The sequence below is a fragment of the Mytilus trossulus genome, chromosome 2 (assembly GCF_036588685.1).
Source record: "Mytilus trossulus isolate FHL-02 chromosome 2, PNRI_Mtr1.1.1.hap1, whole genome shotgun sequence".
Lineage (NCBI taxonomy): Eukaryota > Metazoa > Mollusca > Bivalvia > Mytilida > Mytilidae > Mytilus > Mytilus trossulus.
This window is the reverse complement of record NC_086374.1, coordinates 80,529,185-80,555,189: the sequence shown is the minus strand read 5'-3', so window position 1 is coordinate 80,555,189 and position 26,005 is coordinate 80,529,185. Positions and strand designations below refer to the sequence as shown.

General features: G+C 32.6%; 1 protein-coding gene across 1 annotated transcript; it reads left to right on the top strand.

Annotated features, from left to right (window-relative positions):
- Positions 1-768: 768 nt before the first annotated feature.
- Positions 769-24,341, top strand: LOC134708105 (guanine deaminase-like). The gene is made up of 13 exons (XM_063568407.1): positions 769-1,031; positions 2,355-2,446; positions 4,943-5,114; positions 9,069-9,156; positions 9,981-10,083; positions 10,608-10,635; positions 12,048-12,155; positions 12,937-13,044; positions 17,645-17,742; positions 20,779-20,846; positions 21,771-21,914; positions 22,177-22,323; positions 24,044-24,341. Exons 1-13 carry the CDS (start codon positions 927-929, stop codon positions 24,103-24,105), a joined length of 1,323 nt encoding a protein of 440 aa, XP_063424477.1. The 5' UTR covers positions 769-926; the 3' UTR covers positions 24,106-24,341.
- Positions 24,342-26,005: the final 1,664 nt, after the last annotated feature.

The window sequence follows — 26,005 nt, the reverse complement described above, 5'->3', positions numbered from 1 at the left end:
GCTTATCTTATTTATACTTTTGAAAAAATATGTGAGAGTAAAGGGATAAAATTATACCTATGTTTCACTTCTTGAATTAATGCAAATTTAGTTGACGGACTATAGCTAGTTATTTGTTGATTTGAATTTCCTTGTCCTGTTTGTCCAGTTTAATCTGCCTTTTCCCGGTTTTGATTGATGAAAATTTTTGTTTTTAGACATTAGTACACAAAGACGTGCCAGTCACGGTGGTATGAATATTTAGAGGAGGATATGAGTACTACTACTCTGTTTAAAATTGATTAATGTACAATAATTCATGTGTACGTAAAAAAAAGTTGCGAATGCATGTGTTAATCGAATAGTATAAAAACATGTTTTATCTATACGTCATCAACATACAAAAACTTTATAAAAAATGATTGGAATTTTTATTGCTAATATTAGAGACATATAATATATATGTATTATATGTCTCTGCTAATATTGACTCAATATTTATAAAAAAAAAATATCCCTATATAAGTGCCTTCTTGTATTCTTCAAGTATCATGAAATTTAGACGTATTAGGTAGAATGATGCATTACATACGGTAGATGTAGATGAACACTAATTCGATCAAAGTTTGTTGTAAAAAATGTGAAAGTAATCAATTTGTGGTTGGAATTATAATAAATTCTGGAAAGTGTTAGATTGGTTTCATTCCTGAGTGAGAATTCGTATCGATCGAAGGTGCGAGTTTGTGTAGCAATCATTTCAGAGAAAGTGTGAGGAGAAAGTTACTGTGATTGCTATATGATAAAGTATATACTATACTTTAACTTATAATCAATAGATTATGTAAACGGTCTATTTAACCTGGAAATATTATACTATATTATGTCCTAGATTTAACCCAAGTTACTTTTCACTTTGTAACCAATTCCACGCCGCCTAGACATTAAATATGGACCGACCTTTATTTGTTATACGTGGAATGTTTGCACATTCGACAATTGAAAATCCATTAATTGTTTTTGCAGATCACATCATTGGAGTTTCTAACGGAAAGGTATGTATAATTACAATTCATACAGACGCGAAATAGTTACAGGTGATCGGTTAAATAAAACCATGACATATTTGTCCTAATAGATTATCACTGTGTGTATACTGCGAGTCTATTGAATGCAACGCTGTGTAAGATTTAATTTGATTATGAAAATTTAAGGTTACTAATAACTTATAGAATATAAACTTCATTGTTTCTGAAAAACAGCAATATTCCTATAAAAAATAATCATGTGCGTGTAAAGTGCGTATTAGGTACATGGTTTATTGCCCCGTTCTTTATTAAATTAAATTCGGCTATGAATTATTTGCTTCAAGTGATAATATTTTATTTACATATACTTTATTCTATCAAGTTATATTATATATGGAGCAATGCTGACATAAACGATTATTTGTCGTTTGCAATATTATTTATTTTTGATAGCATTATGACTGAGCATTTTGACATACATTGATCAAATATAATATCATAGAGTAAGAATAATACTACATACATACATGTAATATTTAAAATGAATGTCTGAAATAAATGAGGTTAACACAATTTATGATGTGTGGTGAACGTTCCTTTTACTAAACACATAATGGCAAAAGTAAAATAATATATAAGGGGATTTTTATTATCATGATTATGCTGTGTTTATTAAATAGAGAGAGAAAAGATTTTGAATTAAAAGTTTATTACTTTACCATATTTACTAGTGGTGAGTTTTTATAACATTTGAAAACCAAATTAAGAGGTATTTTTCGGTACAAGGTAAATTTACAACATCAATACACACATGACACAGAAATAAAATATATATGTAAGTTGTGTTCTTTAAAATACTTTATTGTACATGAAAAACAAACCGTAAGTTATGCCGTGTTTGTAATTACAATGCATTAGTTTCATGAAATGAACACTCAGTCTGGTTTCACATCAAATTTGTTCTCATCTACATATAAATATTATATTCCTGTATGTTATTGGAAAGAAAAATGTTTCCTTTTTATCAAATTAATAAATAAAAAAAATAGAGCTCGTCACAGGAAGATAAATAGTCGGTACCTTTGCGAAAATTGTGCTATTCATTTGGAGAACTTTCAAGATGTCACGATTACGCAGGTTAAAGAAGTGTAACAATTAGCGAAAAGGAATTTTGGAAATGGTGATGATCAATTGTTCGTTGCTTAACGTCCAGTGGCAAATATTTCAAACGTGGTCGTGCAATGAGAGCACGCACATTCTATAGTGCCTGTTATTTCACCCACTGTAAAAATAATGCCTGTTAATTCACCTACTAGTTCTTCCATAATGCCTGTTTATTTTTATTCACAGATTTTATTCTTTGATCAAGCAGACCAGATAGATAAACACTTGGAACCATTTGGGGGTAGAAGTAAAGTTAACATTACAGAACTCAAAAGAGGGTGAGGAGAATGAAATAGTTGTTGGCATGTTCTAATATGAGTTTCAGAATATTCAGTAAGCCCCAGTCATACTAGACTCCGATCTCACCACGCTCACCGCGATCTAAAATGAATTCAGTTGGTGGTGATCTCGCAGTATGAAGAGCGGCATGAAAATGTAATTTTTTGTTTCAATCACGTTGTAACTACGTCCTCATTTACTTCTACAACGATCCCGCTACGATCATACCACGTTCTCATCACGCTTATTCTGCGACCTCTCTATACTATTATCACGATCTTTCTACACTCATCACGTCCTCACTACGATCATATCACGATTTATCTGATTATAACATGATTAATAAATTACGCTCGTTATATATAGGGCGTAGCAACGTCGCTGGGAGATCGTAGCGCAATCTCTCCAATTAATTAGAATAACGCTTTGGCTACGCTCTCGCTATGATGAAACAGCGACCTTTGCGATCTTACCACCACCTTACTGCGCTCTTCCTACGCTTCTTCTACGACCTGATTACGCCACGACCGCATTACGATTGTTTTGAACATGTTCAAAGTTGACCACGATCATCATAACAATGGAGACCGCACCAAGCCCGTACCACACCCTTACTGCGATCTACACGATTGCACAACGACTTATCGTGCTACTATCCTGAAGTATATACTTGCTCCAACATACTGAATTTTCTGTATACATATTGTATTGATTATCGCGCTACGTACTCTCTTGATATCTACTATTGCCTGTGTCTTGTATGTAAGGGTTTATTGTAGACAGGTCGTCATGCCAGGATTTATAGATACACATAGTAATGCTTCTATGTATTCTTACACTTTCCCGTAGATAAGTATTTGTTTATTGTAGACAATTTGTCATACCATGCATGCTACTCAGTATCCTAACAGTTCTAGTTATATATTATATTACGGATTTTTTTTTGTAGACAATTCTTTATAGCTTGGTTTATTGATACACATATCCATGCTCCTCAGTAACCTAACATTCCTCGCTCTATATAGGGAATCGGGTTTTTTTTGTGGACAGTTCGTCATACCAGGGTTTATAGATATATATCCATGCTCCTCAGTAACCTAACATTCCTCGGTATATATAGGGAATTGTTTTTTTTTGTAGAAAGTTCGTCAAACCAGGGTTTAAACATACACATATCCATGCCCCTCAGTATCCTAACATTCCTTGGTATACATAAGGACTTGTTATTTTTTTGTAGACAGTTCGACAAACCACGCTCACCGCGATCTAAAATGAATTCAGTTGGTGGTGATCTCGCAGTATGAAGAGCGGCATGAAAATGTAATTTTTTGTTTCAATCACGTTGTAACTACGTCCCCATTTACTTCTACAACGATCCCGCTACGATCATACCACGTTCTCATCACGCTTATTCTGCGACCTCTCTATACTATTATCACGATCTTTCTACACTCATCACGTCCTCACTACGATCATATCACGATTTATCTGATTATAACATGATTAATAAATTACGCTCGTTATATATAGGGCGTAGCAACGTCGCTGGGAGATCGTAGCGCAATCTCTCCAATTAATTAGAATAACGCTTTGGCTACGCTCTCGCTATGATGAAACAGCGACCTTTGCGATCTTACCACCACCTTACTGCGCTCTTCCTACGCTTCTTCTACGACCTGATTACGCCACGACCGCATTACGATTGTTTTGAACATGTTCAAAGTTGACCACGATCATCATAACAATGGAGACCGCACCAAGCCCGTACCACACCCTTACTGCGATCTACACGATTGCACAACGACTTATCGTGCTACTATCCTGAAGTATATACATGCTCCAACATACTGAATTTTCTGTATACATATTGTATTGATTATCGCGCTACGTACTCTCTTGATATCTACTATTGCCTGTGTCTTGTATGTAAGGGTTTATTGTAGACAGGTCGTCATGCCAAGATTTATAGATACACATAGTAATGCTTCTATGTATTCTTACACTTTCCCGTAGATAAGTATTTGTTTATTGTAGACAATTTGTCATACCATGCATGCTACTCAGTATCCTAACAGTTCTAGTTATATATTATATTACGGATTTTTTTTTGTAGACAATTCTTTATAGCTTGGTTTATTGATACACATATCCATGCTCCTCAGTAACCTAACATTCCTCGCTCTATATAGGGAATCGGGTTTTTTTTGTAGACAGTTCGTCATACCAGGGTTTATAGATATATATCCATGCTCCTCAGTAACCTAACATTCCTCGGTATATATAGGGAATTGTTTTTTTTTTGTAGACAGTTCGTCAAACCAGGGTTTAAACATACACATATCCATGCTCCTCAGTATCCTAACATTCCTTGGTATACATAAGGACTTGTTATTTTCTTGTAGACAGTTCGACAAACCAGGGTTTAAAGACACACACATCCATGCTCCTCAGTAACCTAACATTCCTCGGTATATATAGGGACTTGTTTTTTGTAGACAGTTCGTCATACCAGGGTTTATCGATACACATATCCATGCTCCTCAGTATCCGAACAGTGGTAAAGGATTAGATCTTGGACTTCTGGAATGGTTAGAGAAGTACACATTTCCAACTGAGGCAAAGTTTAAAGACCTTAAATTCGCTGAACATGTATACGAAAAAGCAGTGGCAAGTATAATAGAAATCATATCATTTTAGTAAATATATCGTATCCGTCGGGCTGGTCACTTCAAGTGGCAAATTATATGCAAATTTAAAATGAGAGCATGTTTGAGAGATATGAATACATACAATGCATTGTTCTATACTGAAACGCTGACTGTTTTCAAAATTCACTTTAGACACGGACACACCAAAATGAGCTGTCTGCAGCGGGACATTTCACCTTAAACGCGGACACATCAAAAAGTAACAGTCTCCAGTAGGTCATGTGACCATATACGCCGACACATTATACAAGGTAACAGTCCATAGAAGGACGTCAGTTTATAAGCTACATAACAAGGGGGCTGTCCGCATGTTGATTTATCACCTTATAGGCGGACACATTGCAAGGGAGCAGTCCTCTAGTAGACACGTCACTTTATATGCCAAATGTTTGTCAGGATTTGTGCTAAGTTTTTCTTTTCAATTATTCATCTACATAAATAAAAAAGTCTGCATCAATCATTTTTATGCATTAATATAAATTATGTCAATTCTTATTTTGATGGAATAGTGTTTGTAAAATTTAAATTTATTTTCGGTAGAACTTCGTTCTAGCGGACACACTGGTATGACGTCGCGTACGGTGTTGGTGTTAGTTTTGGTAACGTTAGTTTGACGTTAGTTTGACGTTATTTTCATGCATTGTATAAATAACGTCGTACTTTTTTCATTTCGTGCAGCTTTACCATACAACATAATTTATATGAGCGGTTTGCTTGACTTGCTACGTATAGAACCGAAATGCAAAAGCGACACATATTTTTTTAAGTACAGTTAAATTTAAACAGAAAAATAATATTCATTTAAACTAGTATTCCCTTGGAGCAAAGATATTTTCTCTTTCTTTTGATTGAAACAGGATATTTAAAAAAAGAGTTTAAACTTAAACCACAGTCTTTTCTGCTGCCTTTTCTTTAAGTTTAAACATATTTATTTATAGTGGATGGGGAAACAAGTTATTACAACTTATGATTAATCCGTTTCCACTTTGAGGGTGCGAGTGCTTGCTTGTAGCCTTAGCCTGCTCTTTTCGAAATCTAAAAGGGTGACTTTTACGTGCAAAAGATATTGCTCTCTCTTAACACGGGTCAGTCATTTATCGCCCCCTTCCGACGGACTATCATTGTTTTACAAGACCATCATACTCGCAAATGGTGTCAAGGGCTTATTCTTTTATCCGCTTTTGATGACTTCCGAATAAAATTTTTACTAGTTGAATCGTTTGTTTCATCGCCTGTATGAAATGTTAAAAGAATCAACAGTTGAAAGAAAATACAAAATTAACCACAATAAAATTAATTAAATCAAATTTGCCAATTTCATAAACAAAAGGAAATTTAATCTCAACTATGAACAAGAAAACAGATGGGCGCAGATAATTTTAGCGAAAAACTACCAGGGGACATATTAGATCGTATTAGCACAGACATTAGAGCCCATTTTAGCGCAGGATTAATCCGTTCAGCTGTATTTTCGATAGCCCATTTTAGCGAAAACTTGCCTAGTTGAATAATACTAAAACCACGAGCATTAATTTATGCTGGCTTAATATTAAAGTTGTATGTATATATATATATATATGTTCACTTTGGTTCATCATGGAAATAAAAGTAATTCTATAGTTGTCACTCAGCTATTTACGTTTTTCTTGATACTATCATCAAATTGCAAACAACAACATATATAAAAATACAATGTATAGACGAATGTGCACCACAATCTAGACAAGATAAAGAGAAAAATCAGTTCCTACTGCAACTTTATGAACAGTATTGTATAGGGGTATACCCAAAGCCCATTACGTACGTTCTCTGGAATATAAATTCCAGGCTAGAACGGACTTTTAATATATTTTAATGGACATGATATTATTTAAATTGTGCTGTCTTGCTTCTATTTAAAAAAAATATTGATCATTAATCATTAATCATAAAATGGATTAAAGCATTGCTCTAAAATGGGCATTGATAATTTCCATTTTTGCTCGAATGGGTTAAAAATCTTGGGCTAAAATGGGCTTTACTTTGGCGCTAAAACGTTAGATTTTTTTCTCTAAAATGTCCTATGTATACCAATGCGCTAAAATGTTCTCCGCCGAAACAGATGCATAGTTTGTTATATCAAATTCATAATCTGTTATATCAAATTGGTAAAAGTTAATTAGCATGGCACGTAAAGGCTTCCGTAATGTGCGACGTTAGGCACTACATGTCAAGTTTTACAGAACGTAACGTCAAGACGAGTTAAAAAGCATGGTGTGACATTATGACTAGACAAAAGTAATCGCGCCTGGGTCGTTAATACTTCCGACATGTGATCGAAAATGGGTTCAAAAAAATCCCTGAACAGTAGATTTTAATGTTATATAGTATTTTTTGTGCTTTTATAATTTCAAATTTCCCCCTCCAAAACTGTATAATATGACTTATCATACTTGTAACAAAAATGTCAGAAAACGGCGTTTTGTGACATTTTGACTAGACAAAAACAAAAAGATCGCGTTTATTTTTTTTTCAATATTTTCTTTTAAAACTTCGACACAATTTTTTTTTCATACACTTAAAAAAATAGTTTTCACGTTTGAATAAAATTTCATATCGTAGAAAAGACTGCAACTGCCTTTTACTTTTCATAAGACACTTAACAAATACGCCAAAACGTCAAAAAACGGCGAGTGTGACATTTCAACGGATTTAATAAAATGAAAAATTTTGGACATAATTTAAACAATACATACTAGTTGAAGACATAGAAAGTTGTATATTTATTGTATAATTTTGACACAGGAAGGGTGGATATGTAAATTGTGGTTTGGATCTACAGCATTCGTTCGAATTTTGAAGAGCTCCAAAATATATGCGAGATTTGGGTTTTGTGACAAAAATACAAATTTCAAAAAATCATTAATTCAGCCACGATCTTTTGAAATGTTGTAACAAAACTTTTTATTTTTTTTCCTTAATATATACGGAATAAAAAAGATATATCATTTTCAGAATAATCTATTTGAATTTCCTTTTAAAATCACTCTTATTTTCATCCCTATCCATATTTTTTCTATTTTCGGCTTGACCACAAAACAAAGTGAACTTTTCGTCCTGGTCAGACGCGTCCAGTTAACGATGACGTCATAAATAAAACATACACCAATAACACCAAAGACTACTCTTGCTAGGAGTACAACTTTTTTTTAATAAGTTTAAAAAATGACAAAAATAACTTCAAAGCAACGCTGATCATATGTCGCGGTGTTACTTGTCTACACGCTCAAAATCAGTGTTTTTAGGGATCATTCGAGTAACAAAATGAATAAAAGTATTGATTTTAAGGCATATTCCATTTCTACTTTTAATTACGCACATTTTGATATATACATTTATATAGTTATCAATTCCGAAACTTCTAAAAAATGCAATAAAGGCGAACTGGAAAGCAAAACCCGTATTATCACCAACACCGTACGCGACGTCTATGTACTTAGAGAAGAGTCTTGTTTTGTTTCTGGAAGCGACAGTATTCTATAGCTGTAGCTATCTTATATGCATCGCTATCGAACACATTTTGACCCTGTGTGTCAAATCAATTTGTACCATATTTTATTTCACTGTTGATAATAGTGGTCATCCTGTTAGTGACTTGATTGTACAATGTTATAATTATTTTTCTTTTACTTTTACTAAAAACGAGAAAATTTGTGCATGTAAAACTAGTACCTTGTTGACATTTTGTACCGGTACCGGCAACAAGACCTTCCCTTCTCGATCATGTGTTGTTCGATATTGTTTGTTTTTGTTTGTATTTCTACATAGTGGTTGGTATTGTCTGACAGTCTCTTGTATTGTCAAACATTATTTTTAATTTCTGTTATCCTATTACTTTAAATTACGTTAAAGACAGAAATTAATCTATTTACAGAGACGTGTTTTACGAAATGGAACAACGACGGCATGTTACTATGGTACAATACATACTGACGCCTGTGTGAAGTTATGTGATATTATAGGTAATTTCTGTTGTTTCCATGGTGCAATAGATACTGATAAAATTAAGAATGGAAATTGGGAATGTGTTAAAGAGACATTTACTTTATTTACATTCTTTATCCTTTATTTACTGCAAGTGATATACGTACACCTCTATTATTCCCTGTAAGTATTATTTTTATAAAGGAACCAAAATGACCTCAGATACGGACCGGATCGACTGAGGGCCGAAACGACATGAAAAAAATACGGTATGAGTTTGCTCATTGAAAATACCCATTATTTGTTCTTGAGTCTAGAATGGATATTTGTTTAAATATTATATATGCAACATTTCCTTATTTATCACTGAGAATGGAAATTGGGCATATTTCAAAACGGCAACAACCAGACCACAGAACAGATAACAGCCGAAGATCAACAATAGGTCTTCAACGACTATAGCTAGAAAACCCGGCACCCTGGGGTGGACCTTTGCAGGCCCCAAAATAAAATTTCCATTCTCAATTTTATATTTCAGTGAAAATGGACGTCATACTTAACATATATAGCTTTTCAGTGTCAATAGATCTTTAGATATTTTTTTTTCTAATAGTAATACTGTCATAATAACTACCGAGTATGACCATGAGGTGTGAGGATGGAATGTTGTATGCCGTTCAAAGCTCTTCTTTTTTTGACTAGCAAAAGAAAATGATGTTAGTTAAATTTCACCTAAATTGCATTGTTCAAAATTAAGCATTTCCCGTTTTCATCAACGAAACGAACCCCCCCCCCCCCCCCCCCCTTTTCCAAAGTTTTGCTAACCTAAAAGTGTATCATACATATTTTTTTCTTTTTCTAGACAAATATGGTCAGCGTGCTTTTGTTGGAAAAGTCAACATGAATCAAAATAGTCCTGAGTATTATATAGAAACAGCCGAGGAATCAGCATCCGAGACGGAGAGGTATGTCAAAGATAAAACTAGAAAATTAACCCTTGCTGAATTTTATGTGTAACTTAATTGAGAATTGTCAATAAGAAAGTAGAGCATAACTATTTATGGACACCAGGAAAGATAGGATTGTATTCTATCTGTCTGGCAGTCAGTGCCTTGTAAACGCGTCGACTAAACGGCTAGTCGGAAATGGTTGATACAGCAAACAGTCACAAACATTATCTGTGGATGTGCATAAAGGAATATAATCCCGGTCCAACATATGCTAAAGTGAAAAAACTTCCTGCAGTATTGCAATGTTTCTCTTAAACGAAACTCTTGATATATAATTTCATTTTGAAGAATGCTAATCACTCGTATTAAAAAGTAAGTACACGAAACTTAAAAAATCTATTTTATTCGGCAATAGGTCAAGAAAAATATGTTTTTTCATTAGAGAAAAATGCGGGAAATAAATACTTATTACAATATATCTTAGAAATTTAAACAACTATATTAACATATTTACATTTATACTTCTTCTTTTGTTTCAGATTTGTTAATTCAGTGTTGGAGCGTAAGGTAATTTATATTTCAGATGATTCGTACTTTTGAGGGGAAAATCTCTGTGTTTCTTGAACATTTGATTCAACCACCCATATGGTTTTAATTTGAGCGCCGCTGATGGGTTTTATGTAGACGAAACGCGCATCTGGTGTCCAAAACTATGAGCTCTTCTATCCTTAATGAGTTTTTTTTTAACTTAAATACAATCAACATTGGTGTACCTGGTCTAATATTTTCAAGAAAAGCACAAATATCATCGAAGAAACATCAATTATCGACAGCCCATCTAGTGCAGTTGAATTGGTAGTAAAAGAATTTTTCTTCGATAAAATTTGAGGCAAAAAACATAAAAATCCAAATCTTAAAAAAGTTTTGAAGAGCCAGAAACTATGAATACAAAAATTACTGAGAACTCAAACCCGGACTTTTGTTAGCAGCATCCCATAGAACACATCTTCGCTAGCCAAGGGTTACGATCCACTCCCGCTCGTAACCTTGGCTAGCGAAGATGCATAGAACATGCCATAGATTACTTTATATTATTATATTGATTGCATGAAGGCAGTTATATGATATAAAGCAAAAATATAAACGGGTGTATACTGGTTTTCAGGTATTATATGAAAATTCTAAACGTTATGATTTAATAAATTGATACCATTTGTGGTCATTGAGTTTAAAAACCAAATATATCCCCAAAATCTCTTGTTAAGACGTAACAACCGGGATTCCGTTTTTCGCCCTCATAGAAATGATAAAAAAAAATCAGTATTGTATTTTGAATAATATTTTTTTAAGTCTCTGAAAGTGTGTATTATACATATCTGAAAATGACTTAGGGCATTCCGAATGTAAAAAAAGTCGTGTTGTTTTCCTGGTACTACAGTATCATAATATCTTGCATCAAAATTTTCCTAACAATATTACTTGGGACTGCATTTATCGATTCTCCATATTCATGAATAAAGATCTTACTAGCCTGGCAAATAAATCGTGGAAAACTCAGACAATGACTGCTGTTTATTTGCTCTCAGAACCAGAACTTCACTTTGTGTTGACAGTTTAAATTGAATATAAAGAAGCATATCTTTATAAAAATTGTTTGATATTTTGATATTATACTGGGTGCTGATATGATACGGGGTGCAGCTTACAAGAAAGTAATATCGCAAGTTTAACACACACGGTCGTATTTGTTTTGGTGTTTTATTGTCTTTTTTTCCTTTGAACATGACGTGTTTTTCGATGTTTCCACATCCTTTGTTTCGTCCTAATGTGTTCTCAGCCGTACATACAATTATATAATTTTAACCCATTAACTAAGAGAAGTTCACAACAAAATGTTCATCAAAATCTTACCAGTTACTGTCTATTTCAAATGAACATTAGTGTACACGCCTTGTGATTCAGACAATGTTATTTTGCAGAATCAAAGAATACAACCCATTATTACCCCACGGTTTGCTGTATCTTGTGATCACAAATTGATGAATTCTCTTGCAAAGTTGGCACATGACAAAGGACTTCATGTTCAGGTATAAATAAAGTGTCGTGTTTAACTATTACTTAGTCTTTTCAGCTATTTAAGAAAAAAAGCAAGAAGATTATCACCATGTATATTCGCTGGAAAAATATGAACTAATTACATTTTTTATCCTCTGCTCAGACTGCTGCAATTGCTGATATATTGTTCCCATCTGTCTATTGGTAATATTCATTGCCTCTTTCTGTTCAGCTTGCATCGCTATGACACCAAAACATGTTTTAAAAATCAGTCCACAAAGAGTATCATATATAAAAATAAGTGCTATGTTAAACTTCAACGAGAGAAAAAATAAATCTGTTACAATTATCAATTACTAGTCAAAGAGGGGCGAAAATACCAGGGGGACAGTTAAACTCATAGATCGAAAATAAACTGACAACGCCATGGCTAAAAAAGAACAGGAGACAAACAGACAAATAGTGCTACATAGAACACAACATAGAAAACTAAAAGACTAAGCAACACGAATCACTGCAAAAACTGGGGATGGTCTCATGAGCCCCATAAGGGCAAGCAGATCATACTCCACATGTTGTACCCGATGTGTTGCTCATGTTATACCAAACCCGGTAAATGTTTACGTTCTGTAGGTCATATTCGCGAAAAGGGAAAGGGATTGTAGTTACGACATAAGAAACATATCCGAGATCATCTGTGAAACGGTTATTCAATAACTGTCAACCAAATCGTGATCGCGTAACTAGTACGTATTTTAAGCTAGAACATTGGTTGTTTGACTACTGTTGCTTTTATTTTGATGTTCCATTCAGACTCACATCAGTGAAACAAAAGCTGAGGTAGCATGGATTGGTGATCTGTTTCCTGACCATGATCATTATGTAGACGTATATGACCAGGTTGGACTTCTGAGTAAAAAGGTAAGTTTCACTTGTATGTAACCTAAATTGCTAATATGCCTCGTTATACCATGTATTGCCAGTTTCCTATTTCAAATATTTATTGCAAGTATAAGGTAAATGTATTTGTTTTTACTCATGTAAGATACGCATGTTTGTGATTTATGAATGCAATGTTAATTCGTATATCTTTATATAAGCTTGTCTGTTATATTTTGTATTTGTTCCTTTTTGTCATTTGCAGTGCGTGAACACTTTGTGTATCCTTATTTTCTCTATCATTAGAACTATTTTCAGTCTACTTTATTATATCTTAATGCGCTGTGCTTTATTTTTGCCTCCTTTCACCATTTAGTATTCTCCCATTGTATGTCTGTAATCGTAGTATATAGGTGCTTGTGTGTACTATTTGTCTTTGTAGTGTTTTTCAGCGCCCTTTTGCTCACTTCTTCGATATAATCACGAATTGCTGCTTGTTGATTTCCTATTTTAGTATTGTTTTTGATTAACTTTTATAAAGGACCAACATGTAGCCAGTAATATAATAATACCTTTTTTCGTGATTCTGGTTTTGACACATATTACTTGACGTTTATTAAAAAGTAATTGTCCTGTACACTGTAATACATAATACTTCAAATAAAGATCTGAAAATACCAAGAAATCTCCGTCTTTTGTAAAAGAGAGTACATCTCAACTGATATTCTTGAATGAGTATGATTTTAAATAATGGGTTAAACCTGTTAGTTTCAGTCTCATAGGCTGGGATGTTACATCTTCTAATAACAGGGAATTGTAGTGGTGATTTATGCGGGAGTACCAGGACAATAAAAGAAGGTGGAATGACAATTAAATGAATCGACATAACTATTGTCCTACCGTCCAAACTTCTAGAGCTATTCTTCCTTTCGATAAATCTGAATTGAACATGACTGTCACTAGACATCAAAAATGAGGAAAGAAGATGTTCATTTTCAAATTGATAAAGATTTATTAGCTCCAATCAAGCCTTGGTGTTCGTTCGAAAATTGTAATCCATCTAAAATCGATGACACCATTAAAGAATTAAGTCATTCCCTCCCACACTTATTTTGCCACGTCATGAAAAGGTAAAATTTAGAATTAATCTGCAAAAAAAAGTTTTAAGAATTAATCGAAGAATATTGTGCCAGTTATGATAGTCCGCCGTATCCACGAAACACTTCCGTTATAACATATAATTATAGCGTACGATTATCTCAGAAATTTACATATTTATAAATATCGGTTTTGGGTATAATAGCATATTAAAATGTAGATTTTTGTACTTAGAAAATTATACAATATTTTTATTGTAAAAAATTGTTCGTTGTAAATACCGATATATCAAATCAACAAACGATGGAATTTAATCTTGTAAACTCAAACTCACAGTAAGTTACGAGTAGCATGGATTGGTTACATGTTTCCTAATCATTATTTTGATGTATATGACCATACAGGCTTGTTAAAAAGGGTAAGTATTTCCATTATGCAAATACTATTACAAATATGACATGTTTTTATTATTATCTGTATGTAATATTTTATGCAAGTTTTTAATAAAATCGTTTTTTTATTTAAATCATTCCTGTCAGGGTTGAATGTAATAAAATAAAATGCAGCCCCGTTCTTCATATACTCATCCTTTCTATAACCTGTTGTCAGTATTGCACTTTTTAGCTCACCTTGTGAACTTTTACAATCACTTTGAGTCATCTGTATTGTTTTCTTTAAAATTCTCCTCTCAAGCTGCTCAAAGGATTCAATGGAACTAAAAAAATAAAAATGGAAATGGTGAATGTGTCAATGTTTTTTCTGTTTCCTAGTATATGAAAGTGTTCGTCCAGAGTGACCAATCAAGAAGCCAACTTTGTATAAATTGTCAGCACATGTCGTTCTATCTATTCTGAAATTTTGGAAATCTACCAACGTGATTTGAAGTTATTGCCCCTGACAAATTGAATTTTTACATTTTTTTTTTGAATTTCCTTATCATTGTTTCAAAACTATACATATATACAATCTGCAGGCCAATATGTATATATCCTGAAAATTTGATACAAATATAATTACTAGTACTTGTATTGGGGTTAATGCCCATAAAATATCAACTGTTATCGATGAATCTATTGGGCTAATTAAAAGATGTAAATTACAATTAGGATCAGCACAATAAGATTTATCTACCCTGACTACTGGAGAAAAATCTTCTACCTACTTTGTAGTTATTGCACCTGTAAAACCATTATTGTCGTTTTGGGGCAAAGGTAATATGAAATACAATCAAAACCATACGATACTGACTTCTTATCTAAATCTTCCAATGTTTATCACTTCCTTTGATATATAAAAGATATAGTTCATTGATCAAAAATACTTTTCATCCTATTCATAATTATTTCCAAAACTGTATTAATGAAATATATGCTCAGATATTCAAGTAATGAAAATTGATGGTATACCATAACTTTTGATAATAGAAATATAAATGATTTCATTGTTAAATTCATCTGTAAAAATAGAGTTATCTTCCTTTGTTTAAAATTTTATTTGAATCCACTACATTGTACAACTAATGCGTTATACAATGCAATATATAATTTTACTTAACACTGATAAGTTTATGGTACCTCTATCCTTCAATGCTTACAAGCACATGGATTGGAAGAATATAATTCCCAAAATTAATCAGCACGGCAAGATGTATTTGAATTGCAAATTCCGTACAAATAAATATAAGGAAATGTGGTATGAGTGCCAATAAGACAAGTTTCAATCCAAGTAACAACCTGCAAAAGCAAACCATTATAGGTCAAAGTACGGTCAACATAGAGCATTTGAAAACCTATTTTTGAAATATGCCCTTACAAAAGACATATTTTCATATGTGTTTGCGAGTTTGACTATTACTTTGAAAGGTTTAAAGAATTAATCACAAACATTATCAGCATTGTAAGCTTTATCTGCCTTAAGAGGGGCAAATGATACAAGAGGGAAGTCAAACACAAAGATGTCACAACCATTCAAATGATTAGCGTTTTTGTTTTGAAGTTTTGGTAACATTAAGAGCAACACAAGGAGTAACTTTAGTATATTTATATAACAGTCTACACAACAAACTAAGTATATTTTTTCACCAGATGAGCTATACAGACACTAGTCTGCCTCTTTATTTAGTATTTAGTGCATGGACATATCACCAACTTCTCATTTCAGTTCTGTGCATTATTCCCTTTTTGTGTGGGATCTAGCTTATTGATTATTCTGTAATGCACGTAGCTTCTATCTGTACTTCTCCATGTCTAGGTTTCTCTCATTGTATGTCTACTGTAAACTGATGGAAAAGAGCCTTTCTGTACCCTATATATTGCTATTGTTTTCCTGTGTGCCATCTAATTTAATGCAATTGCGCACCGTTTCGTCATAATCATAAATTGCGCTTGTTCTCTTTTTTGTTTATTTTGATAGTGAGTTTTTTTGTTTTTAGACAAAACGCGCGTATGGCGCATTTTCGGAATATCTATCCTGTTATCTGTGATATGTTCTGTTATTTTTTTTTTATAAAATCGCATTTGCAGACTTTGCCAGTTTAACTTTATACCAAAGGGGGTTTCTTTATCCTGAATTTGACCCATTTTACTTGAAAAAAGTTAAATAACAAAAATACATAACTGCATAGGAAATTCAAAATAGAAAGACCGTGATAAAAATGCATCTAACAAATAGTAATAAACTCACTATCGATACCAGGATTGAAAGTTATTTTCGCTAGACGCACGTCTGGTCTACAAAAGACTCATAATTGACGCTCGAAGAAAAATATAGTATTAAAGGTCAAAAGAAGAACGTGGTTGAAGAGCTTTGAGTAAATCAATTTCTAAAAGTTTTGCTAAATACACCTAGGGTAATCAATTCCTGAGGTTCAAAGATTTGATAACAGGTTATTTGTTATTATGACCATATCAATAATTCATGTCAATATAGAAGTGCTGATTACTGGACTAGTAATAACTTCGGGGAATGAAAACGTTACCCGCAGCGGATATACCCGGTGTGGTTGTAAATAAACTCATCATCGATTAAAGGATTGAAATTTTGTTTTTGCGCGGGACTCGTTGCGTCTTCAAAAGACCGTCTATTAACGCCGGAATAAAAAAAGAAGTAAAAACAAGACCGAAAATGTACGAAGTTAAAGAACATTGAGGACAAAATATAACTATTTTTTTTTTGTGTCAAATGCACCTGAGGCAATCTATTCCTTACGCAGAAAAGCTTAGTATTTGAAAAACTCAAAAGTTTACAAAAACTTTGTTTATAGTTATGACCATATCGATAATTAATGTTAACAAAATAGTAATGATACGCACTTGGTACTTTGTCAACATGAAGAGTAAGAAAAAATCATTCGAAATTTTTTTTCCGTTAATTTCGTTACCTCCAATTGGTCATTAATACTCTTGGTTGACCTGAGAGTGGGTGTTCTTTATGAAAGTTGGCAAATGAAAGCGTTTCGCACGTCTCTAAATGATACAGTTTTAAATATTTTGGATCACTGACAAACATTTTAATTTCATATTTGTTTGGGAATTTTCTATTGTAGACAGTTTTAGCACATGGTATCTATTTAACAACAGAAGAGAGGAAAATAGTGAAGGATCGTGAATGTGGTATCTCACATTGTCCTAATTCTAACACATCGTAAGTACACTATGGGGTATCGCACATTGTCTGATTCTAACACATCATAAGTACCCTCTGTTGGTATATCACATTGTCCTAATTCTAACACATCGTAATTCCACGATTGGGTATCGCACATTGTCTGATTCTTACACATCGTAAGTACCCTCTGTTGGTATATCACATTGTTCTAATTTTAACACATCGTAAATACACTCTGTTGGTATCGCACATTGTCCTAATTCTAACACATCGTAAGTACACTATGGGGTATCGCACATTTTCTGATTCTAATACATCGTAAGTACCCTCTGTTGGTATATCACATTGTCCTAATTCTAACACATCGTAAGTATACTATGTTCATTGTCCCAATTCTAACACATCGTAAGAATATTATGTTTGGAACTTTTTAACAGACAGTTGTTGGTTTGTAGCTCTGTATATTGTAATCTCCTAAATATTATAGCTTAACAGACATACTCGTATTTCAAATCAATAGTGATAAGCGGATAGAGTTGCAGTAACATTTAGTTTGGACACTTAAACATAGAAGCATGGCTATGTTCATTTTGACACTTAAGTATAGACGCATAGACCAATATTTGGCATTAGTTTTTGGAATTTTTGATCCTCAATGCTCTTCAACTTCGTACTTGTTTGGCTTTATAAAAATTTTGATATGAGCGTCACTGATGAGTCGTATGTAGACGAAACGCGCGTCTGGCGTACTAAATGATAATCCTGGTACCTTTGATAACTATAAAGATTGTTTTGTCCTTTTGTTCTTAAATATGATTACATAATTTTGTTTGTATTTTTGTTGTTGTTTATTGTTTTTATTGTCATGTTGGTTTTATATTCTCTTTTTTTCAATGATAAGAATTGAAATAACACTTAATAAATAATGTTAGCTTAAACCCAGCTTTTTGCAAACCAAGGAAACATAGATGCATTACATTTTGTACTTAAGATAAAATTTAATATAAAATTGAGAATGGAAATAGGGAATATGTCAAAGAGAAAACCTGACCAAAAGGGCAGAAAACAGCCGACGCTAACCAGTGGGTCCCCAACACAACGAGAAATTCCCGCATTCGTAGTCGGCTTCATTTGAACCTATACACAAAAAACTTGGTATAATCAAATACGTTAGAAATTATTTGAGCAAAAGGGTCAATCAAAGAATAAACAAATAAATTTGAAGGTTTAAATGATGAACCTTGAACACTGAGTGGACGATATTAGCTAGGTATGTGAACAGTCCAACGACAGCAGTTTTATACATTTGATGTTTCCGATGCGCCTTCTGGATTTATTTTCATCAGGAATGCTTTAATCCAAAAATTGGAAACCATCTTAAAGATTATGTAAAGACATGAAAACTTAAAGAGAGTTGTATCACATAAGAGGACTTAAAAAATTTAATCTCAATCATCTTAGATCATCTTTGCCTAATGGAGTTCGAAAAGTAGTTTCTAAAATTTTAAAACAATTATGAACTGTATGACTAAATTATTAACTTTATTTGGGGCAGTTCATTGATAGTTTTTATACGCCCGGAACGGGACGTATTATGGTATACCGTTGTCCGTCCGTCTGTCCGTCCGTCGTCCACACTTCGGACAATAACTCAAAAACACCTTCACCAATTTTCATGAAACTTAAGTGAATTGTTTATATCTATTGACGTAAGCTCCCTTTTGGTTTTTTTTTTAATTTCAGATTTTAAGTTTTGGATTTATGGGGCTTTATTCATAAAAAAAGGGGGAATTTTCAACACTTCGGACAATAACTCAAAAACGCTTTCACCAATGTCCATGAAACTTGGGTGAATTGTTTATATCTATTGACGTAAGCTCCCTTTCGTTTTTTTTTAATTTCAGATTTTAAGTTTTGGATTTATGGTCTTTATTCATAAAAAGGGGTGATTTTCAACACTTCGGACAATAACTCAAAATGGCTTTCACCTATGTCAATGAAACTTTGGTGAATTGTTTATATCTATTGATGGAAGCTCCCTTTCGCTTTTTTTTAATTTCAGATTTTAAGTTTTGGATTTATTGGGCTTTATTCATAAATAAAGGGGGATTTTTAACACTTCGGACAATTACTCAAAAAGGCTTTCACCAATATCCATGAAACTTTGGTGAATTGTTTATATCTATTGATGTAAGCTCCCTTTCAATTTTTATAAATTTCAGATTTTAAGTTTTGGATTTATGGGGCTTTATTCATAAAAAAAGGGTGATTTTTAACACTTCAGACAATAACTCAAAAAGGCTTTCACCAATGTCCATGAAACTTTGGTGAATTGTTTATATCTATTGATGTAAGCTCCCTTTCAATTTTTATAAATTTAAGATTTTAAGTTTTGGATATATGGGGCTTTATTCATAAAAAAAGGGTGGTTTTTAACACTTCGGACAATAACTCAAAAAGGCTTCCACCAATGTCCATGAAACTTTGGTGAATTGTTCATATCTATTAATGTAAGCTCTCTATCAATTTTTATGAATTTCAGATTTCACATTTCCGTGTTATGAATTTTTATGCTTAAAAAATTGGGGATTTTTCCAATTTTGGGACAATAACTAACACTTTCACAAAATTTTATGTATGGATGAAAAATTAAGATAACCAACCTAATTAAATTTGAGGTAGCCTTAATAGTGCCAATTTTTTTGTGCATTTTTATTTATTATTTGGGGGGGGGGGGGGGTATGACAGGGCTCACACTATTTCTAGTTGATCATATAAATTCATTTAAAGCATAAAAGAGAAGTTAAAAGAGCAACGGGCGTATCATGCGCCTAGCGCAGCCCTTTATTATTTAAATTAAAGAAAGACATTTTATATATCTTGGCATTACTGAATAAGAAGAAAGTATCTAAGTGTTTACGAAGGAATAAATATATGAACTCATTCTGTTTCGACAAAGACGAGGGTTAAACCCAGCCTGTAAGAATGATTATAGAAAGTTTAGCGTTTGCATGGAGTAGTATATGACGAGTTATTACAAAGTCATACAATGGTTTATTTTATTATTAATAGAATTCGAAGTGGTACGTGTGATGTTAGACAACTGTTAGATGAAGGTATTAAGGTCGGTCTAGGAACTGGTGAGTAACATTACATTTTAAATATGATGCACAATACGACACTTATTATTTGTAAATCAAAAATAGTAAACACACACTTAATAACTGATAAAACCTAAATAATCTACAATGTAACTAAGTTCGTGCAATGAACTAAAGCTTAGTATAATGGAAAGATATTCCTTTATTTCAAATAGTTTCGAAAATTGTATAACAAGAAAATTGCAATCCATCAACATTTGAATATTCATGCAAGTGCAAAAGAAAAGGCCAATGTGCTAATGATACCCTCTGTGACTAACCGTCCGCCAGCAGAGGTATCGACCACGGTGTAGTTATAATATTTTAACGGTTTCTATATTACTTCACTGGATGATCATCAATTGCTGTTTTTTTGATGATTCTCGTTGCCAATATATTTGTTACTCATATATTTAATACAAATTTTGACGAAACAAATAAATGCAATAGTAGTATACCGCTGTTTTCGACCATAAAGTATACCAAAATTTAAATCAAGCAATATGTAAAAATTAAAGTGATTGCATATATCTTATAACGACACTTGTATTTATAGATATGTGCTAGACAAGGTCTTCACGGTGATTGGAAGTTTTATGGGAGTTCTTTATAATGCATGTAATATTGTTATATTAGGTATTGGCTTTCCATTCTCTTTATAATAGTTAAAAGCGAGAAATAATATTTCTATAAATTGAAAAAAAAACGGTTACAGTTGTACCTTGCGCAGGAATATTACATCTTGAAAAGTGACTTCAATTTGAAGTCAAATGTGTAGTATACAAAACTGATAAACAAGCCTTCAGATTTCTTTCGCCATTCCTGTCATATTTCAGGAATATGTCATTTTGTTTTCATTAAATTGTTTTGTTGAATAATTGTATTGTTTCAATGTATGTCGGTAAATAAATAAATCTTTTGTAGATTGTTCTGGTGGATACAGCACGTCGATGCACGATGCCATGAGATGTTGTTTACATGTGTCAAACTTTCACGCCATTCACACAGAAAAGATCCATATATCTCACAGAGAAGCTTTCATGATGGCAACATTAGGCGGGGCACAAGGTAAGAAAACTTTTCATCATCTGTTTATGTTTTACACAGGAAAAGACCTATGTATTTCAGAAGAGACTTATATGTTTGTTTGATTTTCAAATGCCCAAATTGTAATCTTATTTTACTTGTTCTGTTAATTACGAATGAAAACATATGCCTCTACATGTTAGTTATCTGCTGGAGTTTATTTTTTCTCTCTGATCTAATGATTCTTCTATTTGTCTATAATATTTTTTTAAATAAGTAATCAACACAATTTTTTTTTATTCAGTTTTGGATCTTGCCGATACAATTGGCAACTTTGAAGTAGGAAAGGCATTTGATGCTCTTGTCGTTGACGTTACAAAAGAAGGTTCTCAGATTGATATATTTGAGAATGATACAAAAGACGACATTTTCCAGAAATTCATCTATTTAGGTAAGAACATGAATTCAAACTTGAGAACATCAGTATTTACATATTATTTAACACGCTAAATTATAACATGTTTGTAAATAGACATTTTTACACTTGGATGCAAATTTGTCCGCCATTACGTAAAATCACACAGGTACCTGTAAACTTTGACATCATAGTGTAAAACATTTGACGTCAAATTTAAAAAGTGATTGTTGCTTGGCGTCAGGAGGCTACTCGAAGTATATCTAAGGTTTTTCAAAGGCAAAATTCAGCCAAATACCAAAAGTGTTAATATGTTTATAAGTCGGATAGGCTTGATGATATGGATATTTTTAAACTTAATTTGAAGATATAAAATCCTATCTAGCGAACATATCAAAGATTTAGAGATCAAAATTAATGATAAAACATTGATAGATATTATCCATTAGTGGACTTAAGCAACAATTGGCCACAATGCGACCTTCAACTTATATATTATAATGTGCTACATTCTACTGTGTTTCTCAATTTTACACCATTATATGATGGATAAAGTAACAATGACACATCGTAGAGAGCGATTGATTGATAATTTCTAGATAAAATAACTTTTTAAAAGTGAAATGGGAAGAGGCTGATTTTGCATTTTACCATATTTAAGCAATGGAAGATTTAAGATGTTTCATTAAATGTATATGAGAATAAATTGATAAATTATGCATCGTTACATTAACGAATATTAACGGGTTTTAATATGAATATATTCATGAGGAACGCCAAATCCCAAAATTGTGTATGCCAGGGATGTTGATGAAAACGAGACTGAAGAAGAGTTTCATGGCATTATTCAACTATTGATTAGTTAGATAAATCATTGTATGAACTGACATCGAAAGTCAATAATATACAATTACTGTCTTTTGATGATGTAAATATGTAGTTTTATTGACTTTTGAAAAAACTGATATTCACTAAAGCCAATTAAACCACATATTTACCGAAGCAAAAGACAGTAATTGTTTTATTCCATATTTCGAGATAAATGTATGTAATTGCAATTATTTATACTTAAACCAATTGTACATCAAACGGTTTTTTACCAAAATTCGTCACGTAAAAGCACGCGACGTTTTGCGCGGTGAATATCCTTTTTCGCAGGTGAATATGCTTGTTTATTCAAAATCCAATTCATATAGAAAAACCTATTAAAATTTTATCAATATGGAATAAATTGATTTGTTGTGTGTCAAGTAATTTCTTGGATGTTTGACTATATTAAATACTATGGCAGTTGCTGACGTTCAAAAACTGAAAATTTAAAAGAATACAATGAATGAAAAGAAAGAATATTTATGATGTCATAAATCTTTGTCATTGATGTTGCCTAGAAAATTACTATTGATAACAAGAAAGATGTCCCAAATTTTTATACTATAAACATAATTGAGGTTAAAGTGTATAAAATTGCAATTTCTTGATTTAATAGGTATACTAATTAAATTTTTGGAGATGACATATATTTCGCCTTGGCATTAAACCCCGCTCGACATATATGTCCCATTGACAATTACGTTAGGACGACATATATATATGTCGCCTCGGCATTAAGTGGGTTTACCGCTCATGCTTTTCCCATTGTGATTATTTAAAATTTCATCAAATTGATTCCTTCCTTACGCTTTTAGCAAATAAGAAAACAGAAATTGTAAAGTCATATATTAAAACTTCTAATTAAATGCTTTTATATTTGTTTTAGGTAATGAACATAATTTTACAAGGATATATGTTGATGGTGTGGATGTTCTACCAAAGTTATGAAATGTTAATGTTTATGTAGGAAATCAAACAGCATTACTGACTGAAACTCAGAGTGAAGACAGACTACATGGAGATGTATACACAAAAGTGGTTTAAATTCTTACGCCTCACCAATAGTTTCTGCAGGTTTTACGAATACTACCTCGTGAAAATATATATTTATGTCTATGTTACCATTCTAGATATGCCAACAAAATATCTTCAAAATTAACGAATAAAGTTTGTTATTGTGTTTATATTAATCTTTTGCTGTGAAGAATACAGGGAAATTGACGAAACTCTTGAAATCAAATTGTGCAAAGTGTGATTTAACGAAACAGCTCTGTTTATTATGTAGTCATTATCTACATAGGGTTCATGTAAACACTCTGACATCAATAATCCGTTAGAATCCAACTTTGAACAGAGTTCTTTATTCTCGGGGAAATGAACTAAGATATATCACGTAGATATATATATAAAAAGATATGGTGTGAGTGACAATGAGACCAAAAGGTACACAATGGTTTTGTTTTAATAATAGCATGTCTTTGTTTAAATAGTGAAAGAAGATAATCATGTTATAATTTCTAGCAAAGGTCAATATCGCTGCTATTAAACTGTTAGTTCCCGAGTGAATCTTTAACACACTAGTTGGTGCTTTGCAACTAAGACGGCTTATTTCTTTCTGCTGATCAATTCTATAATTAAGAATTTAAACTTCTAATTGTCGTAGGAAAAAACTGCTTTCAGAATAATTTGAACATAATTCTTTAAGATCTCTTTAAGTCATGTAGCACAGAAGTTATGCATTTTGCACTTTCATGTGTTTGTGGGTCGTTCAGAAGTGGCACAGGGATTTTCCTTTCCGTTGTCGGCAACGTCTACATTTAGGTATTTATATTTATCTAATTCTAACTCTATTTATCACTTTCCAGACCTGTTAATTATTTTCATTTAATCAACGGAAAGTTCGATTGATCTCGGTGATTCATTAGTCAAAATTTGATTATGACGTCAAATTGTCTTGCTTTCCTTTAAAATTCCCATTGTAACGAAATGAAAAAGGCGACCATGCCTGACGACGTCACGCAGAAAGAACACATTTTTTTGCAAGTTGTTCAAAAAGAAAGATTAAGATTGTGCTTCATATCTATCATTAGAGAAACTGATTCCACCACCAAATATCGTATCACACTAGTTGCAGTGTAAGATTCTATATTAACTTTGCCAAAGCTTCAAGGTTTGTTTTTTTAAAACTTGGACATATAATTGTATGAACAAAAAATGTATCCCGGACAAATGGTTGAATCCTTTAATGATTCCGTTTTTTAGCTGATCAATACTTTGACTTAACTGCTGGTTTTGTGTTGGTAGCTAATATTTAGTTGCGGGGGGGGGGGACTAATCAAATGTTTTGAAGACATCAATAACTTGAATAACTTTCAAAGAATTTTACCAGATGCTCTTCCATTATCTAAATTCAGTTTTAACAGCAATATTTTCAAAATGTTCCCCTCTGTTGCCGCAAAATGGGCATTTTTAACCTTGATAACCTTCATGAAAATTGTGAGCCTTGAAAGAAAATTTTGTTTTATTATTTAGACATCCCATCCAAGCAAAATGCTTACCGACAGATGGAGGGTTGTGAAATTGGACAGAAGCTTACTTTGAGTAAGAAATAGCATGTGAAGAAATCAAAAGATTTGTTTTTGATTTCAATATCTTTCTGTTAAGTTGACTTAGTTTTTAGAAGTCAAACACTCTTTTTTTAATGTCAGCAGCCTTTTCAAGCGAGACAAATGATTCTGTGGAACCCCTCACGATTTTTTGTTTGTTTAATAGTTTATGGATAAATACAGAAATTGCTTTGGAGTCATGTAATGTAATAAATGGTTTATTCATTTTTAGACTTGAAAAC